Consider the following 20,383-nt stretch of genomic DNA (forward strand, 5'->3'; position numbering starts at 1 on the left):
CATTCGCTTTTAACTAAGCAGTATTTACAGACTTCCACATTCAGAAGAAAAAAGCTAGCTAATCAGTAAGTACATGATATATCTTTCATACATACGATGGACTGAAAAGCTGAAAATGCTTTACTCACCGCAGATTTATGGACTTCCAACAAAAGGTCAAGACTGCCCTGTATACTAGGAAATTTTTGCAATCCAGTTATGCATCCCATAAAAGATAGTGTACAAGATTTTTTTGTTTTTTTTTTTTTTTGTTTGAGGCATTCTTTCTTTAAGTGTTCAGTTTCAGATGAGGAGTGATATTTCCTGCTCACACCTGATGCTGTGTCAGTGGCTTCACCTTTTCTGCTCCTCATCTGCCATATTTTTTATATATATTATGGTTTGAAGTGGGCTGGGTTTTAAGAGGGATTTAGAATGGGCAATGAATGCATGAGTTCATTTTACCTCATGATAGCCACAGATGTTTGTGTGTGTGTGTGTGTGTGTGTGTGTGTGTGTGTGAGAGAGAGAGAGAGAGAGAGAGAGAGAGAGAGAGAGAGAGAGAGAGAGAGAGAGAGAGGGAGTAAATCAATGAAACTTGAATTTTAAGTCAAGATTTCAAGGATTTAACGAGAGAGAGAAAAATAAGAAATAGCCAATGTTCTTAATATGCTGTTGCATCCCAAGAATTATGCTCAGTTTTAGAACAAAGAAACCTAAATATTAAACCGATATATCAGAATAATTTTACTTGAGTGTGATTTAACATAAGGTAAAGATTTGAATGCCTGACCTGAAAGTGTGTGTGCGTGTGTATGCGTGTGTCCGTTGGGGGGTGTTGACTTTCACATGACATTGACGCTCTGGAAATGTTGAGTAGCTGCTGATCTCAGACAGTCGTTGCTCGGTGGATTCAGCACCACTCGCCCGTGGACAGCTCCCGCAGGACCGCTTTACATGGACAGAAGGCTCATTTACGTGCCAAGACATTCTGGAAGTTTACAACTTGGAGAGGAATCTACGGATACCTCACTGCATGACACACTGGAATATTGCTTTTGGGAAAGAAGCCAAATTCACTGTAAGTATATACGATAAATTTGGAAACGATTTTCATTTAATTAAAATGTCTTAAATGTGTTCGGGGGCGTGCGTGTCTGTGTGTTTAAATGAATTAAATTAAATGGGTATAACAGTAGTACATGCATCAAAACACTTGCGAAACATAATGGAGAAGCTGGCTGATCGTTCGATAAAAAATAAATAAATATTTATATCTGAAAATTGCCTGCTCATGAATCAATTAGAGACGGCAGCGCTCTTGTTTTTTTTTTTTTTTTTTTTTTTTTTTTACGGGGGGAAAACAGTGGTTTCGTGTGTTTCGGTGTTTTCAGGTTAACTGAAACTGGTTTGATCGGGTGTTTGCGTGGTGGATCTCTGCTGCTGTCTGAAATCAGAGACATGGCGACAAACAACACCAAAAACACCGATGGACAAGTTGTGACGGAACTCAACGAGATCACAACTAACGACAAACCCAAAGCGGAGGACGTCAAACCAGAGAAAAAGAAGAAAGACATCCCAGACAGAGAAACTTGGGGTGGGAGATTTGATTTTCTCCTGTCATGTGTGGGCTACGCCATCGGACTGGGCAATGTGTGGAGATTTCCTTATCTGTGCGGGAAAAACGGCGGAGGTAAGAGCTTCTCCGAGAGTCTGATATGTTGTGTCTGGATGTATGTGTGCTTTGTTTTGCTGTGCACAGCTCCACTGTGTGCTTTCATCTATTTCTGTGATTCCAGGGGCTTTCTTGATTCCTTATTTTTTGACGCTTATTTTTGCTGGAGTCCCTCTATTTTTTCTTGAATGCGCTCTTGGACAATACACATCCATTGGCGGCCTTGGGGTTTGGAAACTAGCTCCAATGTTCAAAGGTATATGATTTCTGTTCACCTTTCTTTTAAATCTTCTGCCATACTTACTGCTGGAAAAAATGCGAGTATGTTTTTAGAAGAATGCAATGTTGATGTTGTGTGAGACCCAGCAAATGCAAAATTGGATGAGTAGATTTAAACGTTAAGTTATGTTTTGTAAGTTATGTTATGACTGATAACATAACTGATGACTGCTTTGAAGGAATGAATGTAAATGATAATATAACAGACTGTCATAATTACAGGTGTTGGTCTTGCGGCTGCTGTTCTCTCATTCTGGCTGAACATTTACTACATTGTCATCATTTCCTGGGCAATTTACTACTTATACAACTCCTTTACCACTGTAAGCATTCCTTGTCATATGCTCTTGCATGCCATAAAAAAGTAATTTGGAGAATATTTAGGTTTTTATTCTTGGCAAAAAAAAAATAGAAAAAAGAAAAAAAATGTAAAGCATTATTTTGCTTTTTCTAGGAGCTTCCATGGACATCTTGTAACAAACCATGGAACACAGACAGATGTTATACAAACTACAGCATAGTAGATACCACCAATCTCACCAGTGCTGTCATGGAGTTTTGGGAGTAAGATTTTGCGCAAATTGATGTGCATGACCTTCTCTGACCTTTATACATGAAAATACATAATGCTTGTGTCCAGTAAGTGTCTTGTTGTGAAGTGTAATTGTGTTGCATGATGTGCATATACAGACGCAATGTGCATCAAATGACTGATGGCTTAGAAAAACCTGGTGAAATTCGTGCGCCACTTGCAATAACACTGGCCATTGCCTGGGTCCTTGTGTACTTCTGTATCTGGAAAGGTGTTAGCTGGACTGGAAAGGTGAGATGTCTTTGTCGGTCTGGATTTTGAGTGAGTTTGTAATGATTTCACTGCAGTGAATGTAAAGCACATATGCTTACCATAAACTTTGTGGGAGTAGGCAAAAATGCTCTATGGGTTTCTTGTAGCATGAAAGCAATTTCCATTATTTTTTTAACAGACACGAACACACTTGCTGAACAAATGCTCATGGGTAAATGTCTGATAGAGAAATACATTTTTTGCAGGTTGTTTACTTCTCTGCCACCTACCCATACTTCATGTTGTTCATTTTGTTTATCCGTGGAGTGACCCTGCCTGGGGCTAAAGAGGGAATCATGTTCTATGTCACTCCTGATTTTGAGAAGCTGAAGGAGTCTGAGGTGATTTTACACGCTTAATCATTCAAACAGGATCAAACAAACACAATCTTGCTGCTGAACACTTTCATTTTCCATCTCAGGTTTGGCTGGATGCTGCAACACAGATTTTCTTCTCCTATGGTTTGGGTCTAGGCTCTCTTATTGCTCTGGGCAGCTACAACCCTTTCAACAACAATGTGTACAGGTATGAATGATGCAATCGACATTTCATCAGTTAGATAACTCAACCCTCTTTTAGTGTTTCAGGCCCTTTTCACCCTGACCATTTCCCCCCCCTTTTTTGATGATGTGAATGCTGTTTGTTTGAACAAGCCAGATCTCAAACTGTGACTGACTGTGATTATGTGTCCATTATCAGACATGACATTTTAGCATATGAAAAGTGAGGATTACCATCAAATTACATTTGAAGTTTGGCTATATCACTTACATAATCCATCTTCTTCTGAAATGATAAAATGATATGCTCCTTTTAAATCAGACAAAGAAGTTTATATCACATTTGAGGACAGAATCCCTTTTCCCTCTCTTCTGCAGGGATTCTATCATTGTGTGCTGTATAAATTCCTTCACAAGTATGTTTGCTGGCTTTGTGATTTTCTCTATTGTGGGCTTCATGGCACATGTGACAAAGAGATCAATAGCTGATGTAGCTGCATCAGGTAATCCATTCATTTTTACATAATTAGTAATTAATAAATTTTTATATTGGTTGAAGTATAGATATTTCTCTTAAGTGTTAATATAACTTCTTTTTTTCATGGCTTACACAGGTCCTGGTTTGGCATTTTTAGCTTATCCAGAAGCTGTGACGCAGTTGCCCGTCTCACCACTGTGGGCTATTCTCTTCTTTTCCATGCTGCTGATGCTGGGAATCGACAGTCAGGTGAGAATATCACATATTCAAGCTCTGACCTAGAAACAGAAGTGAATGGGATCTGGTAGGTACTTCAGATCTGCCAGCATCAGCGACTGTCCCTGGTGACCGCTCTAGGAAATATAAGGAACATTAAAAACACTCCTTGTGCCAAATAAAATCTTTTGATGTTGATTCTTGCCTTTATGGCTGCATGCATTGATGATTTTAAACTGATGTTCATTGTCTCTTAAGTTGGACATAGTGGGAATGCATTTTCTGTAAAAATAAAACTACTGGCGTAGAATCGATCCCAGCCCTGTGGCACCAAAAAATATAGAATTAAGTACTTGTTATATGTCCTTTACTTTAATGAATTGTGTTTGTTTTTGGAAAATCATATAAAACAAACTCTGATTGGATGCCTTTATGTGATACAGCATACAGATTTTATTGTATGATACTGAATGTCACCTAATTGTTTGTTTTGATTAATATGCTCACTAAATTATTTTTTTATTATTATTGAAAACTGGTTTCACGCTGTAGCCATTTATTTTCTAAAAACAACAAAATTGTTTTTGTGTTGTGATATATTGCTATATTTTCTTCATGCTACCAACAGTTCTAAAAATGTCATTTAAATGCAAAAACAAAACAAAAGAAAAGAAAAACATTGTAGATGTTGTTTTCAGTTCTGCACAGTGGAGGGCTTCATCACTGCTCTGGTGGATGAATTCCCACTGCTGCTCAGGAAAAGAAGAGAGATTTTCATTGCATGTGTTTGCATTGTATCCTACGCCATTGGGCTGTCCAACATCACACAGGTAAATCAATGAAGAAAGCAGATGATGAGATGTTTGACCAGAGGTTGTACATCTATATGATTGCAGGCTGCTGGGACTTGTATTGATTTTCCTGCTTTGTTTTAGGGTGGCCTCTATGTGTTTAAGCTCTTCGACTATTACTCAGCCAGTGGAATGTGTCTGCTCTTCTTGGTGTTCTTTGAGTGTATCTCAATCTCCTGGTGCTATGGTGAGTCCTTTTTAAATCAGTAATTTGCATTGTGCTTATCCTTTACACTGAATAGCATTATGAAAATGGACAGAAATGCATTGGCTGTCAGTCATAAATAGTCATTCAATTCAATTCAATTCTATTCAATTCATTTCAATTCAATTCAATTCAATTCAATTCAATTCAATTCAATTCAATTCAATTCAATTCAATTCAAGCTTATTTGTATAGCGCTTTTTCCGATACAAATCATTACAAAGCAACTTTACAGAAAATTACGCTTCTACAATATTTATTAGCAGCTCATAAGTCATAAACAATCCTGTCATGACAAAAGTGCATCCAGTGGGACTGGGCCACAAAATGGCATCAGCACCATTACTGTTGCTAAATAAATAAATAAATAAATAAATAAATAAATAAATAAATAAATAAATAAATAAATAAATAAATAAGCCTTTGTATAAATGATGAAGAACAATTAATTGTCAATTAGAAATATTCTATTTTTCATTTAAGATATTTTTGCTAATTGCATGTGATGAATTTTAAATAGGGTTGTCAACTGTCCAATATAATGCAACCAGCCAATCAACATGTGTGTACAACACAGAAAGTAATAACAATAGTCATACATCAAAAGTTGTGTTCCTACAGAAGACCAGTTTATATTACAATATATTAAAAATATATACAAATATTATGTCAGACTTTGTTATGGCAAAGCAGATATGCAGAACTACTTTGGCCTTGGCCTGCCTATATACTATAGCTTCTATTTCTTTCCTGTTTATGCTACTGTCATTCTGGACTGATAAATTACTGCTACCATTTTTCTGCCAGTTTCTGGACATTATTCTTGGCTGTGAATGTAGTGTTAGTTACTGCCTGCTTTCTTTTAGAGTCTGGACTTTGAGTAACTAACATTGTTGACCCTGTATAGCATGTCCCTCATTATGTCTATTGCTATGATTATACGTACTGCTTCTGTTTTCCTCTGTCATCAATTAAAGTCAGTTGATTTCTCAATGTTTGCCACCTCCGCTGTCTGGTAGTGCAATATTGCAGGCTACGGCCTGTTTTTGCAAGGAAGTTCTATGTATCTTTGCAATTTTAATCCAATCTTTGAAAAATTTTACTGGCTGCTCATCATGTGTCTGATATGAAATGAATTCAGTTTTATATTTAATTCATCGCTCTCTGTCTTTATCATTTGTTTACCCTCTTCACAAACATCCTATCACGCCTTTTTTTGTTGTTCATATAATTACTTTTGCATATCTTTGCTCTAGATCAGGGCTATGACAGGATGTCAGAAAACAATAGTTAAGAAATGAAGGGGAGTGAAGGTTTTGGCTTTTTTATATGATTATGTTGCAGATATTTAACACATTCATTTAGTATTTTAAAGAACCATTCATTTCAAGCTTTTATACACATGCTTATACATGCCATTACTGTTTAAAAAAAAAAAAAAAAAAAACACTAGCACAAAAAAATAAATAAATAAAAAATAAATAAATAAATAAATAAATAAATAAATATATATATATATATATATATATATATATATATATATATATATATATATATATATATATATATATATTTGTATAAATGTTGACTAGATTCACTTAGGTAGATTGATTTGGAGAGCATCCTTGAATCCTCAGTACTGCTTCAGATGAATGAATGCATGTATTGATATGAATCTGTCAATCATAATCTTGCAACGTATTTGCAGTGAATTAATGCAATCCATTAAAAATTCCTTCTAATTCCAGGTGTGAACAGATTTTATGATAACATCCAGGAAATGATTGGATACAAGCCTTGTCTATGGTGGAAACTGTGCTGGGTTTTCTTCACCCCTCTAATTGTCGCTGTAAGTAACCTACATTTTTCCTTATGATGTGACATTACAAAATATGTATATATTTATATATCTGAGTTACTTTTTCAAATATGCAATAGAAGTTGTTTGTCCATTTAATGATTGACAGCTCTCCTGTCCCTGTGTTGAGAGAATTCGATGTGCAGAGGCAGAGACTCATTAATTTCCCTTTTGGTGTGAAATTGCCTTTACAGATGCCAAAAATATACTTTTTTAATTTTTTTTAATTAAAAATCAAACAAGCAAGCCCAGCCCAGGTGACAAAAGTAACACAAAAATAACATAATTCATTACTATACATAAAAAGTAACTAAGTAACACAATTTTTATCGAGTTACTTTTTCATAGAGTAAAATGAAAGTTGTAATGAAATGAATTTGTGTGATAAGAGTTTTTATTACACGGCTCTGTGGAATACTTGATTCTGATTGGTCAGTCACACCATTGCAAGGTATGTTATCCCTCGATAACAACCGGTAACAGCTGATCACACAGACCCATCCGTGTAACTGAAGTCAGCACTGTACTCTTGCTAGGAATAGTTTTTCTTGGTGGAAGCTTTGCGTTTTGTTTTAGCTAATAAAATATTAAAACTCGATTCAAAATGTTGTACAATTATTTAATTATGTCATCCTGGTATCGTGGACTCGCTCTCTTGTTTCATACAAATGCATCTGCTGTCATTTTGCTATGATTGTTTAGTAGGCTGTAATGGATTATAACTAACAAACTGGTAAGATTCTAAAACATTTTTGGCTCAATAATGTTGTGTAATAAGTGGGTTGACTGCAATATTTCCCTTAAATGTTTGTGTAGCTTGAACTTGCTGCTTGCTTCGCGTCTTGGTCCTGATAACACTGTCAAGGTTTATTCTGAGATAACAAACGGTTGGATGTACATTATCCCTTACTTAATTACTGATCTTGGGTAATGACATTGACAGTAATATGATAAGCCTGGTATACATTGCAGGTTTTGAATGAGGATTGCCCACTGATATTTATTTTCTATTTTTGTAATAATATGCACCCTGATTCCCTAATTATGTAAACCTCGCCAATCAGATTTAGATTTTTTGATAAAGCTCTCGCCATTTTTGTGACAAATATTAAAAACATGATAACTAATAAGATAAAGTGAAAAATTACTTTTAGATTAACAAGTAATGTTTTTATAAATTCATATTCATTGTTTTAAATATTTCAAATATAAAATGTTAAAAAATTCATTGAAATTTATTTATATATTGCTTTATTACAAGGCAGATTTTATTGAACATAAATGAGCAGGAAATTTAGCTATTTATGATACAAGAAATTATGATAGATATTGAATTTAACTATAAGCAGTTCTACAATTGGCAATAGTTTCAATCTTCAGCTCAAGTCAGATAATGTTGATTCAGTTGAGTTTAATAATGGTGACAGCGTTGCAAAGTTAGTGTCATTATCAAGCTCAGTTCAGATTGTGTTCACATCTGATAGTGTCAGTATCAGCTGTTGATTGTTAAAGTCATTATTTGCTGACGAGGAACATTACCTCTGCTGTGTAGAATGACCCTTGTTCTTAATCCCAAATTTGATCACAGTGTTTTTACACTTTTATTTGTCCCAAATACTTTTTTTGTGTGTCCTGTTCCTTGACTGTGATAAAAATGTTTTTAAAGTCTTGCAGTCTTTAGAAGTATAACTCATATGAATTATAGATTCAATTATGTGAAAACTGGGTAACACTTTAGAATAAGGTTCCATTAGTTAATGTTAGTTAACTACTTTCATTAACATGAACTAACCAAGAACAATCCTTCTACAGCATTTATAAGTCTTAGTTCATGTTAATTTCAACATTTACTAATGCATTATTTAAATCAAAAGTTGTGCTTGTTAACATTAGTTAATGCACTGTTAATTACCATGAACTAACAATGAATAACTGTATGTTCATTAACTAACATTAACGAAGATTAATAAATACAGTAATACATGTATTATCCATTGTTTGTTCATGTTAATTAATACATTAACTAACATTAACTAATGGAACCTTATTCTAAAGTGTTACCGAAAACTGCAGTATTTGTAAACAGAGCTTCTCTACAGGGCGTGTTCCTCTTCAGCGCGGTGCAAATGGTTCCTCTTACAATGAACAACTATGTGTTCCCTAAATGGGGGCAAGGAGTAGGCTGGCTCATGGCTCTGTCCTCTATGGTTCTCATACCTGGTTACATGGTCTATATGTTCCTCACCCTGAAGGGAACATATAAAGAGGTAAATGTTTTTATTTAGAGCTGAAATGATATACAATTACGAGTGGTATATATGGTGTGTCTGTGCTCACTGGTGCTGGTTCTGGGCTCATTTCAGCGGATCAGGATAATGCTGCAGCCTCCAGCAGTCAAGCGTGCTCAGGAGAATGGGCCAGACCAACAGCAGCTGCAGACACAGCCACAGCACCCGGAGCAATCACTGCAGCAATCACCGCCACTAGTGCAGCAACCTGACCCAGCACCACAGCCACCACAAGCACCACAAGCACTGCAACAACCGCCGCAGGCTGATAGTTCCTCTTCGACTAACCCTGGCAATGATGCCAACGTTTAAAACAAGTAGAAGTGAACCCCAGCAGAGAGCAATCAAAGATTAACAACACAGAAGACTTCCATGTTTATACAGTAATAGAATCATCTACCTCCAGGGGTCATACATAATCAAGCTAAACATAAAAAAAATTTAAAAAAATAAAAAATAAATATATATATATATAAGAACACAAACACAAAAACCCATGCATTTGAAAAACCTACACAGATTTTGTATGTTCTTCAAATGTGAAGCAAAACGTGTCAGTGTTAAATTACTTGTACTATGTATATTGTGAATTTGTCTCTACTAAGGTTATACTGTGAGTTAGATTTAAGGACAGTGCGTTGTTTGGCAATGCACAAGCTGTTTATGTGAGGTATGTACTGTTTCTATGTTGCACTGGGGACAAAGTGGGAGTATGAGAAACTGGGCGAGATTATGTTACATTCTGGGTCATTTGGGCAAACCAACGTGTATCAAGCAAGCCCTGTGTCTAAAGCACAAAGAATTTTAGAGCCCTTGGGTGACTCGTCATGTGTTGTTGAATATATTTGTTGAGAAAGACTGTTACTATTTAGTTTTTCATGAGAAAATGCTTGTATGTGATGAAAACATTTTTAGAATTATTTTTAGAATGCTTTGTACTTTAATGTTGAGACCAAGGACCAAAATCATAGACTTAAGCAAAAACAAATATATGCCTGCCAATGTGTAGTATGTAAAGCACAGGGTACAAAATAATAATAATTAAATAAATAATAATAATAAAAACAAAATGGAAGCATTGCAAAACATAGGGTGAACATTTTTGCTGATTATACATATTATTGATGAGTACTGTCAATCCAGTGTCCTGTTTACATGTCCCCTCAGGAATAAAAAAAAAAAAAAAAAAAGTTTTTTTTTGTCTCTACCCTGAGTGCATATCAGCTCCTTAAGCCTGTGATTAATGTAGTCGTGATTTGCATGACCATTAGTTACTTAATGTGCCAAAAACATTGAATACAGTAGGTGCAGTGCTTAAACAAAACAGGAACGCGCACAAACTGGCCACTCCATAACAACGGTTTACACTACTTGATTGTGCCATACTTTTTTGAAAAAGTATATAAAATATTTCTACCATATAATAGTTATACCATATTTGAAGTAGCACAAAACTAAAATACATGATGGTGTTTTGACCCTTTTCCCCAAAAAAGCACAAAACGTACAAGTACAGTGACTTCTCCAACACTAGGGCAATGATGTGGTGACAGTTTGTGTCAAAGGCAGCTACAGTACATGCGAAAAGCGTTTGGTCACGTTAAACATGTTTACTAAGAGGAGATACGTACCTACATAAAATGTGAAATGGCTATGTCCTTTGAATTTTGTACAAAGTTATTTTACTGCAGTTTTATCTGGAACTTTGTTGTAAAATTGTATTGTGTAAAACATGTAACCGTGAATGTCTGTACTCCATTATTACGTTTTTGTCTAAATGTTGACATATCTGAAAAACAATTGCTGTTTTCTGCAATAATATTTTGATCTCTGAAGCACATATCTAATGAAAATTATGAGTGAAGATGATTATACAAAGGATTATAAATCAAATAGAATTTATGTCTCGTAAGAAATAATGCTGTTTTGTATATTTTTAACTGTTACACTGCCTAAAATTATAACCTCGGACATGTATTTAAATGGTGTCATGCAAAAAAAAAAAAAAAAAAAAAAGCACGATTGTTATGTAAAATGTATGAATAAACTGAAAATATTCGTAGTCTATAATCTGTGTGCTAATTTTTAGTGTTCACTAAAAGCCATTTAAATAAGAGCATGTATTTTACAATGACAGCCCAATTGTTTTGAACAGTATCCCTTAAAAATGACAAAATAAATACATTAAATAATACTAATAAGCAGCAGTTAACTGGGCTAAAAAAAAATGAACGTGTTACAAATACGAGGTCCTAATTAATGGGAATGCCAAAGCCATAGACTCCAGCTGTGTCTGTTGTATTATTTAGTTTTGCAGGTACCTATAGTCCCATGAGTAACTGTCAAAGAAAAGAAAGGATACACAGAATACAGCTTGCTATTTATATTTCAGCAAATGCATTGATCAGTTAAACAATTAAATTAACCATGCTTTTTGGAAGTCAGTGAATTTAACATTGTCATTGTCATAGCACTGGTGATGTTCATTTTGTTACCATATATTTTTCGAGTGTATGTGATTTAGTTGATTGAATGAATCCAGTGTTATTTCGTTGATTATACAGTTTATCTAATCACAAAAGAGGTACCCAGTTTTTGTGGAAAAATGACAATATAATCCATTCTTACATTTCAAAATCATTTAAATATGGTTGTTTTGTCAAGAAAGGCAATATCATTTATAAAAGTATGTGTCTATGCCGATTGCTAAACTAGCTGTACTGTATAATAACATTGTATAGTCTGATTTGTTAAAAGTCAAGTCAAGTCACTTTTATTTATATAGCACTTTTAACAATACATATGACAATTATAATGACAATAGTAAACACTAATTTTTCAGTTAAAGGCAGTTCATCACTGAACTCAGTGAGGTCATCATCCAACTCAGTTCAGTTTAAATAGTATCTGTGCAATCAAGTCAACAATATCTCTGGAAATTATATGCCCCCAACTATGCAAGCCAGGAACCAAAAATCCATCGATAAAAAAAAAAAAAAAAAAAAAAAAAAAACTTGGGAGAAACCAGTCTCAGTCTGGGGGCCAGTTCTCTTCTGACCAGACGAAACCAGCAGCTCAATTCCATCTAGCTCATCTAGTTGTCCTGGTCTCTGCTGACTTTCGGGGCTGTAAAGGTCCTCTAGGTGCTGATCCACTATCTGGTCTGGATATTCACTCTGGTGGCTATGGTGACAATGCGATCTGGATACAGACTGGATCTGGGTGACTGCAGTGACCATCTGATCTGGATACATACTGGATCTGGTGGCTATGATGATCTCAGAGAAACAGACTAATATTAGTATAGATGCCATTCTGCAAGTGCATTGGGTGTTCCCTAATATGGCTAATATGGTCATACTTCATTGTTCTAGTAATAACTCTAGCTGCTGCATTTTGGACCAGCAGGAGTTTGTTTATTAACTGAGCAGAACAACCACCCAATAAAACATTCACTAATCTAACCTTGAGGTCATGAACATTTCTGCGTTTGACATTGAGAGTATAGGTCGTAATTTATATATATTTTTGAGATGGAAAAAAATGCTGTTTTAAAAAATGCTAGAATTGTGGCTTTCAGATTGCGATCAAATAGCACACCTAGGTTCCTAACTGATGACGACTAATTGACAGAGCACCCATCAAGTCTTATACAGTGTTGTAGGCTATTACATACAGAGTTTTAGGCCCTGTAATTAACACATCTGTTTTTTTTTCTTCTAAATTTAGCAGTAAGAAATTAATCATTATCCAGTTTTTTAATATCGACTATGCATTCCACTTGTTTTTCAAATTGGTGAGTTTCCCCAGGCCTCAGAGAAATATAGAGCTGATTATCATCAGGATAACAGTTAACACCATGTTTCCTGATGATATCTCCCAAGGGAAACATGTAAAATGTGAAGAGTAACGGGACTAGTCCTGAGCCTTGAGGTACTCCAAACTGCGCTTGTGATTGATATGATACCTATTCATTCACTGCCACAAATTGATGGTGGTCATGTAAGTACGATTTGAACCATGCTAATGCCTTCCATTAATTCCAACAAAGTTTTCTAGTCAATTCAAAAGAATGTTGTGGTCAGTAGTGTTGAACACAGCTTTATGATCCAATAGACCTAATAAAGAGATACAACCATCATCAAATAAAAATAGCAGGTCATTTGTAACTCTAATTATAGCAGTCTCAGTACAATGATACGGTCTAAATACTGACTGGAAATCCTCACAGATACCATTTTCTCTAAGAAGGAATATAATTGTGAGGATATTACCTTTTCTAGTATCTTGGACAGAAAATGAACATTCAAGATCGGTCTGTTATTAAGAGGCTTAATAACAGCCAGTATGAAGGTTTTGGGGACATATTGACAACGATTATTTAAAATTAGTCAGAAGAGGATCTTCTGGAAGCACCTCTTTTAGGAAATTAGAGGAAGAATGGTATAAACTTTTTAAATCATCTAAACCAACAACATGTATGTTAGACCGTTTTCCATCTCCTATATTAGAGAATGAGTGGAATTGTTACTATGGTGATCTATAGTAGTCTGATGCGATACTGGTGCTGATGTCTGCATGGTTACAATTGTTCAGTCAATAACTTGTTGATGTTTAATTTTTTGTTAATTTAATCATTGTATTGAATAAATACATGGGGTTATGTTTCTAAGTGATGGAAAATAATCAGATCTAGCCTTTTTTAATGCTTTTCTGTAGGATAGGTTACTTTCCTGCCAAGCAATACAAAATACCTCTATTTTTTTTTTTTTTTTCAGCTGCGCTCCATTTTTCCAGGCTGCTCTTTGTAAGGTGCGAGTATGCTCATTATACCATGGTGTCAGACTGTTTTCCTTAAACTTCCTTAAGCATAAATGAACAACTGTATCTAAAATGCTAGAAAAGAAAGATTCCATAGTTTCTGTTACACAAAGTTGTTCTGAGGTTTGAGATATGCTAAGGAACTGGGATAAATCAGGAAGATTAGTTACAAAGCAGTCTGTTGTGGCAGAAGTTATGGTTCTACCATACTTGTAACAAGAAGTAGAATTTACAGTTTTAGCTATATGAAGTTTGCACAAAACTAGATAATGATCAGTGATATCCTCACTTGGCTGAATAATTTCAACACCATCAACATAAATTCCCTGTGACAGTATTAAATCTAGAGTATGATTTCGACAATGAGTAGGTCCTGAAACATGTTTTCCAACCCCAATAGAGTTCAGAATGTCTATGAATGCTGCACCATTTTATTATCAACATGGATATTAAAATCACCAACAATTAAAACTGTATCTGTACCCAGCACTAATTCATATAGAAAATCAAATTATTTAATACATTCTGTATGGTGCCCTGGTGGCCTGTATTCCGTAGCCAGTACAAATATCACAGGGGATTTATCATTAATACTTGTTTCTCTGGATAAGGTTATATGAAGTTCCATTTCTTCAGATGAGTTAAACTTGAAGTCTACCCTCTGAGAAATTCTGAAAACATATAATAAACATTATAAATTAAAGCAACACCTCTCCCTTTAAATTTTGGATGTGGCTCATGTTTAAAACAGTCATTTTGGGGTGAGCAGACAAAAGTAATTTGAACAGTTTTATTTAATAAATCTGCTCAATAAGATTTAGCTATCCTAAATAAAAAATCATTGTTTTATGTTGGGTTCATTAATTTTGTTTCCTAAATGGGTGAAAAGAAGAAATTAAAAATGGAGGTACAAAAAAAAATGTAATAAAGGTGAGAAGAAACATGTAATAATGTATTTTGTTACAACAAGATTCGACATAAATTGAATAGACCAATCAAGAACTTGACAAAATATTTTTGCACTTATGTTTGGCAAAGAGACTCAAAACAGAAAGCCAAACCAGAACATAAAAAATACACCTCATTTTCAAGATGTATGCTTAGATTCATGCACAAGCTAAAGCAGAAGTAAAGTGTAGGATAATGCATGAGATAACAAAGCACCAATCAAGTATAATTCTTTTACTACAAAAATACTGACCAAAATATACATGGGATTTTTCGAGAGGTGCCTTTAGCTGCAAAAATGACTGAAGACAAGCAATTTTTTTTTTTTACAGTTCTCCCAATGACTTGTACATATGATACACTACCCTGGGACATTTTAACACTTATTTATCATACACATTTACATTTAGCTGATGCTTTTATCCTAAGCAACTTACACATGCTATATACTGTATGTCAGAGACCGCATGCCTCTGGAGCAACTAGGGGTTAAGTGTCTTGCTCAGGGACACATTGGTGTATCACAGTGGATCACACGGGTCTCTCACACCAAAGGCATGTGTCTTGTCCACTCCGGCAACACTGCCTCTTCACACACATAATGAGCTAAGTTAAAAATAAATACAAAAACAAAAAAATAAGTAATGTAAAATATGCAAGTGTTAAAGGATCAAGTGTTTTTATAAATAAATAAAAATAAAATCAGTAGAGAGAATAGAAATAGAATAGCGAGTCAAGTAATGACTCAAAATAATAGGGACAAGTAAAGTAAAATTACATTTAAATGAAATAAACAGAAATATTTGATTAATCAATGTGATCTCATGAGAATATGTGTGTATTTTTACGTTAAATGTGGTTCTACCACACGTACATTTACTTACGTTTTCATGCACATAAAAACGTAAAATTTAGACGTATTTATAGCAGTAAAACGTACAAATACTTACGTGTTAGCAGCTAAAAAAACTTAAATAATCTAACGTAAAGTGTGAATTTATATGAATTCCCATGTATTGATATTAAAATTGTGGCTTTAATGATTTAAATCTGTTGTATTTAATTGTCATATCAATAAATGTTTTTATTGAATTTATTGAAAGCAGTTTACTCATCCACTTAATAGGAAATAACATTTCTGTGCATGCTGCAAACCATAGATACACAAAAGCACAGCATTAAATTACAAATCACATCCATTTTATTTGTTTGCTGTACTCCATATCTTTAGAATCCAGATGTTTGCAAGGAACATATCCATATCAATCAATCTTCATCTTCATTCTCAGCAACAGCGTCTGTCACAGTCAAAGCCCGTGCTCGTTATGATCATAGACAGTAAAAGAAATGGACACAGCGACCCCATTGGAACTCAACTGAGACAATTGAGGCCCATTTTTAGCGTTTTTTAGCACTTCCGTTTCTGACTCGCAGACTCAAACGAAGCTTGACGACATCAGCAACCTGTCTGACAGATGTAAATATTCTAGTAGCTGTGCGTGCAAACTGCCATCGTTAATCTTGCAGAGACGGCGAGCTTGAGCGGGGAGTTATTTGGCGTGAGTGAGCAGGAGTAAGTATTCGGATTAATTATTTTGTATAGTATTTTAAAATGTAACGCCAGTACGCCAAATTAAGTTAATTGCCTGCGAGCTTCTCCTCTTGTCTGTACGGTAATGCGACAGAGAGTCGAGGGGTTATGACGCAATTGTTAGCCTATTTTTTACAAAAACTGTTTCTACGGGGCCATAATGTAACATAGAAGATAATGGAGCCCCTTTATAGATTGTCGTGTATCTTTAGAAATAGATAATAGACAAACGGAGTCTTTAAACGCCTCAGATGTAAAGTTATTAGCTGTCAAAGTGACGCCAAAATGAATGGTAGTCAATGGGAATGCTAACGCAAGTGAAGTTCTGCTACAAGATGGCAGCACGCAGCCGACTTCAACTTCCGGTCGACTTCCTTGCTGCCTGGTTATGATTCGAATTTGAAAATAGCGCCAGTGCGCCACAGGAACGTTACGACATGGTTTACGGCACTGATATCAAACTCTCATTGGTTCTCACATAATTCGTTACAGATTGCTACATGTTGTGTTTCAGTTGATAGACATTTGAAATCAGTACTGCGCCAGTGAGCCTTCACGGAGAGAAGACAGGTTAATAATTTCACGGATAAATAAATTAAATTCTGCTCTGTACCCTATAAAAACTATTACCTCCAGAGAGGACTGCGACTGGAACTCATTATCATTTGAACTACTTTTGGTACCACTTTTGATATTTTTTCCCAAAAAATAAATGATTAACATTATGTTTGTTTGTCTGTTATTTGTTTATTTATAACAATAACGTTATGTAGTTTTAAGAAATGGTTATGGGTAGGTTTAGGGGTAGGTGTAAGATTAACGTTAGTGGCTTAAAATAACCTTTTAATGTTAAATTTTTTACTAAAATTGTGTTTTATTATGTTTTATTCTTTTAACATTCTGTATAAAATGGGTAGGTTTAGGTTCGGGTGAAGTATAGGGATCTTACATTTATCAAAAGATTTTTTATAAAAATGGAAAATATACATAAATATAAATAATAATAATCCGATACGCAGTGAAAAAAAATTTCTATGGATAACTGACTGGTCAGAGAACACGTTCTATCTGTACGTATTTGAGGTTGTTTTTACGTAAATTTCGATACATATCGAACCTGTAATTACGTCCAGATAATACGTAAATGACACTGTAAATACGTAAAGGCACATACGTATTGGACAGTTTAAATTTATGTCTAAATATGTACGTTTTGATTGTGAGATCAGGCTGGATTAATAGAAAAATACAAATCACTCAATAATTGAATAATTAACAAATTAGTTACCATAACTGTGATAGTTTGTTTTCACAATCAGACAGCATTTATGCTTCACAATAAAAATAACGATATTCACAATAAAATAATTTCATTGGCCAATCAAAAAGAACAGAGTTTAGATCCATCCCTAATTAAACACACCTGAACAAGGCAATCAGTGTTTTCAGGATTACTAGATAGATACAGACAGGTGAGTTTTTATGAGGGCTGAGGCTAAACTCTGCAGGATAGTGGCCCTCCAGGACCGGAGTTTCCTATCCCTGCTGTAGAGCTTAGGCACCACAGCTACTGTACATTCGCTTGCCTCAATCCCACATAAATGGAACAGACTGCAGAAAACTACTGTTAAAAATGTATTAATTAATTTAATTTGAGGACAGGGGAAAACAAAATTATAAATAAGAGTAATGTTATATCAAATTACAAGGACATTTATTTTAAGTGTTAATATTAATATTAATCAGCAAATCCCCACAAATCATTATCTCAAATGTAAAGTAAATGTGGAAGAAAGAACTGATTGGTCAATGCTACTTGAAAGCTAAATGTCAAAAGTCTTTCATCCAGGTACAGTCTGAATCTATTACTGAATCTTACAAAACCCTGCAAACAGTGCTTTTCTTTTACCCCACTTCTCCACTCAATAATGCCCTAAACAATGCTCTTGTTCTATCTGTAAGACAGTCACATGTCACATGGTAAAAACAAATCAGTAGTCAGGATGCTTGAAGAGAAGATAATCAGAGAGGATATAGAATTGTGTCAAGCCTCTCCATATTCCAGATCTTCATACATAAAGTTTGTTTTCCCATCTGTGAGCGACTGCATTAAAGATTGCACTAAAGATTCAAACAACGGAGCTGTTTATAACATAAATTGTTGGGTTATAAAAAATATATATTATCTTGCAAGCTGATCATTACCAGCTATTCCTTATTTCTTCTTCTCATCTCAGATTTATACTTACTGCCTGAACATATTATTTGCCAGATTGTGCCTCCATTTACCAGAATCAATTGCAGCATCTCCCAAGCTTTTTGACTTAGTTCAACTCATTTCTTTGGATTACTTTATCTGTCTTTTTCATTTGGCAGACGCTTTTATCCAAAATGACTTACAGTTGAGGAAAACAACAAGGGATTCATCAAAAGATAGGAATAAAGAGTAGTGCCCATTTTCAATCATCATACAAACAATAAAAGCTAGCACATGAATATATTAAAGAAAAATAAAAGCATAAAAAGTGAAAGTATAATTTTTTTTTTTTTTTTTTTAGGAGGCAATTAGATGCTCAACTTTTTAGTTGTTTCTTGAAAATGATTCCAATTCCATGGTACAATCAAAGAAAATGTCCTTGAGAGTGATTTTGTGCCTTTCAGCAATGGACCACGAGCCGCAACTCATTTAACAACCCGCAGGATGCTGGACGGGATATAGATGCATAGTAGAGAGTAGAGGGAGGAGGCTGCGGAGCCTGTGGCTGTTATTCAGGCAAGCACCAATGAATTGAACCGGATGCAAGCTGCAACTGGAAGCCAGCACTGAGAGAAGAGAAGCAGTATGACATGATCCCTCTTATCAGCTTCCCTAGAAGTACTTTCCCTCCATGCAATACGAAATACCTATAGTTTTGTATTCTTCCAACTGTGCTCCATTTTTCAGGTTGCTGTCTTTAGGGCATGAGTGTGCTCATTATTAATATTTTTTTATTTTTTTTGTAAGAAATTGAATAACCTCATCCACTCAACAAGTCAATGCTCTAACTGCTGAAATTAAAGTAGTAAAAACTGGAAAAAAAATTCAACAATGCACTGGTGATGACACAGTAAGCAGGGTTTTAAAGGTCCATTGAAGTGTCTTGAAACATGTTGCATTATTATATGCGGTGACGTAATTTCAACTGAAACAGGAAAAGATGACGTGACATTTTTTTTAAATAGCCAATAGTGTTTAAATAGCCAATAGTGTTTTGTTTAATATATATATATATATATATATATATATATATATATATGCTCGGGTCATGGACGCTGAGCTCGGTAAAGCTGCATTTGACAGCCACTGTCTAATAGATTACCCCCAGATTGAAAAAAGTGGTGATAATAGTGCTGAGACTGTGTAGTTGTAAATCTTTTTAATATATGCCGACTCGTGCATATGATCCGCTCTGTGGGATCACGTCTCTGTACCGGAGCCAAAGTCTGGATCAGACTGTGTGCACTGCTGCGGATTGCGTGAAACAACGTAAAACCAAATCTCATTTTCACCTGTTGAAGCTTATTTACACTGTCTGAGTCATTTGCTATCACCTACACGGTGCACTATGAGGCATTCACTATGCAGGAAATAATACACTGTGAAGATGTAACCAATCTAAGCTGGTACATCTGCAACTATTTAAAGTGCAGGGGGTGGGTGCTTCTAGAGAGCATTTGAGTGGTCAAAAGATTTGATGAGAAGATGAAGTACAATGTGACGTCAAAACAATCATTGAGCTGTTTTGGTGGAATTGACAAAGTGCAAGCTTTGAAAGCTTATATCTTCTAAATGTGGATTTTTTCACTG

At 34.9% G+C, this 20,383-nt stretch overlaps 1 protein-coding gene across 2 annotated transcripts; it reads left to right on the forward strand.

The window, feature by feature from the left end:
* Positions 1 to 570: 570 nt before the first annotated feature.
* LOC113068700 (sodium- and chloride-dependent GABA transporter 1-like) lies at positions 571 to 10,348 on the forward strand. 2 transcript variants are annotated; one of them, XM_026241536.1, is made up of 15 exons: positions 571 to 1,060; positions 1,437 to 1,675; positions 1,782 to 1,913; positions 2,159 to 2,259; positions 2,391 to 2,500; positions 2,627 to 2,759; positions 2,987 to 3,121; positions 3,202 to 3,305; positions 3,659 to 3,783; positions 3,895 to 4,007; positions 4,673 to 4,804; positions 4,910 to 5,012; positions 6,779 to 6,879; positions 8,988 to 9,155; positions 9,252 to 10,348. In XM_026241536.1, exons 2-15 carry the CDS (start codon positions 1,441 to 1,443, stop codon positions 9,486 to 9,488), a joined length of 1,929 nt encoding a protein of 642 aa, XP_026097321.1. In that variant the 5' UTR covers positions 571 to 1,060; positions 1,437 to 1,440; the 3' UTR covers positions 9,489 to 10,348. The 2 variants fall into 2 exon arrangements, with proteins under 2 accessions (XP_026097321.1, XP_026097320.1); XM_026241535.1 differs by having other exon boundaries at positions 572 to 1,060; positions 1,374 to 1,675.
* Positions 10,349 to 20,383: the final 10,035 nt, after the last annotated feature.

This window comes from Carassius auratus, linkage group LG48F, assembly GCF_003368295.1.
Source record: "Carassius auratus strain Wakin linkage group LG48F, ASM336829v1, whole genome shotgun sequence".
NCBI lineage: Eukaryota > Metazoa > Chordata > Actinopteri > Cypriniformes > Cyprinidae > Carassius > Carassius auratus.

Excerpts from the sequence above, each read along its gene's own strand:
- LOC113068700 (XM_026241536.1), top strand. The coding sequence starts at position 1,441 with ATGGCGACAAACAACACCAAAAACACCGATGGACAAGTTGTGACGGAA. Across the intron at positions 3,122-3,201 it reads AGAAGCTGAAGGAGTCTGAG|GTTTGGCTGGATGCTGCAAC; the intron begins GTGATTTTACAC and ends TTTCCATCTCAG. Across the intron at positions 3,306-3,658 it reads TTCAACAACAATGTGTACAG|GGATTCTATCATTGTGTGCT; the intron begins GTATGAATGATG and ends TCTCTTCTGCAG.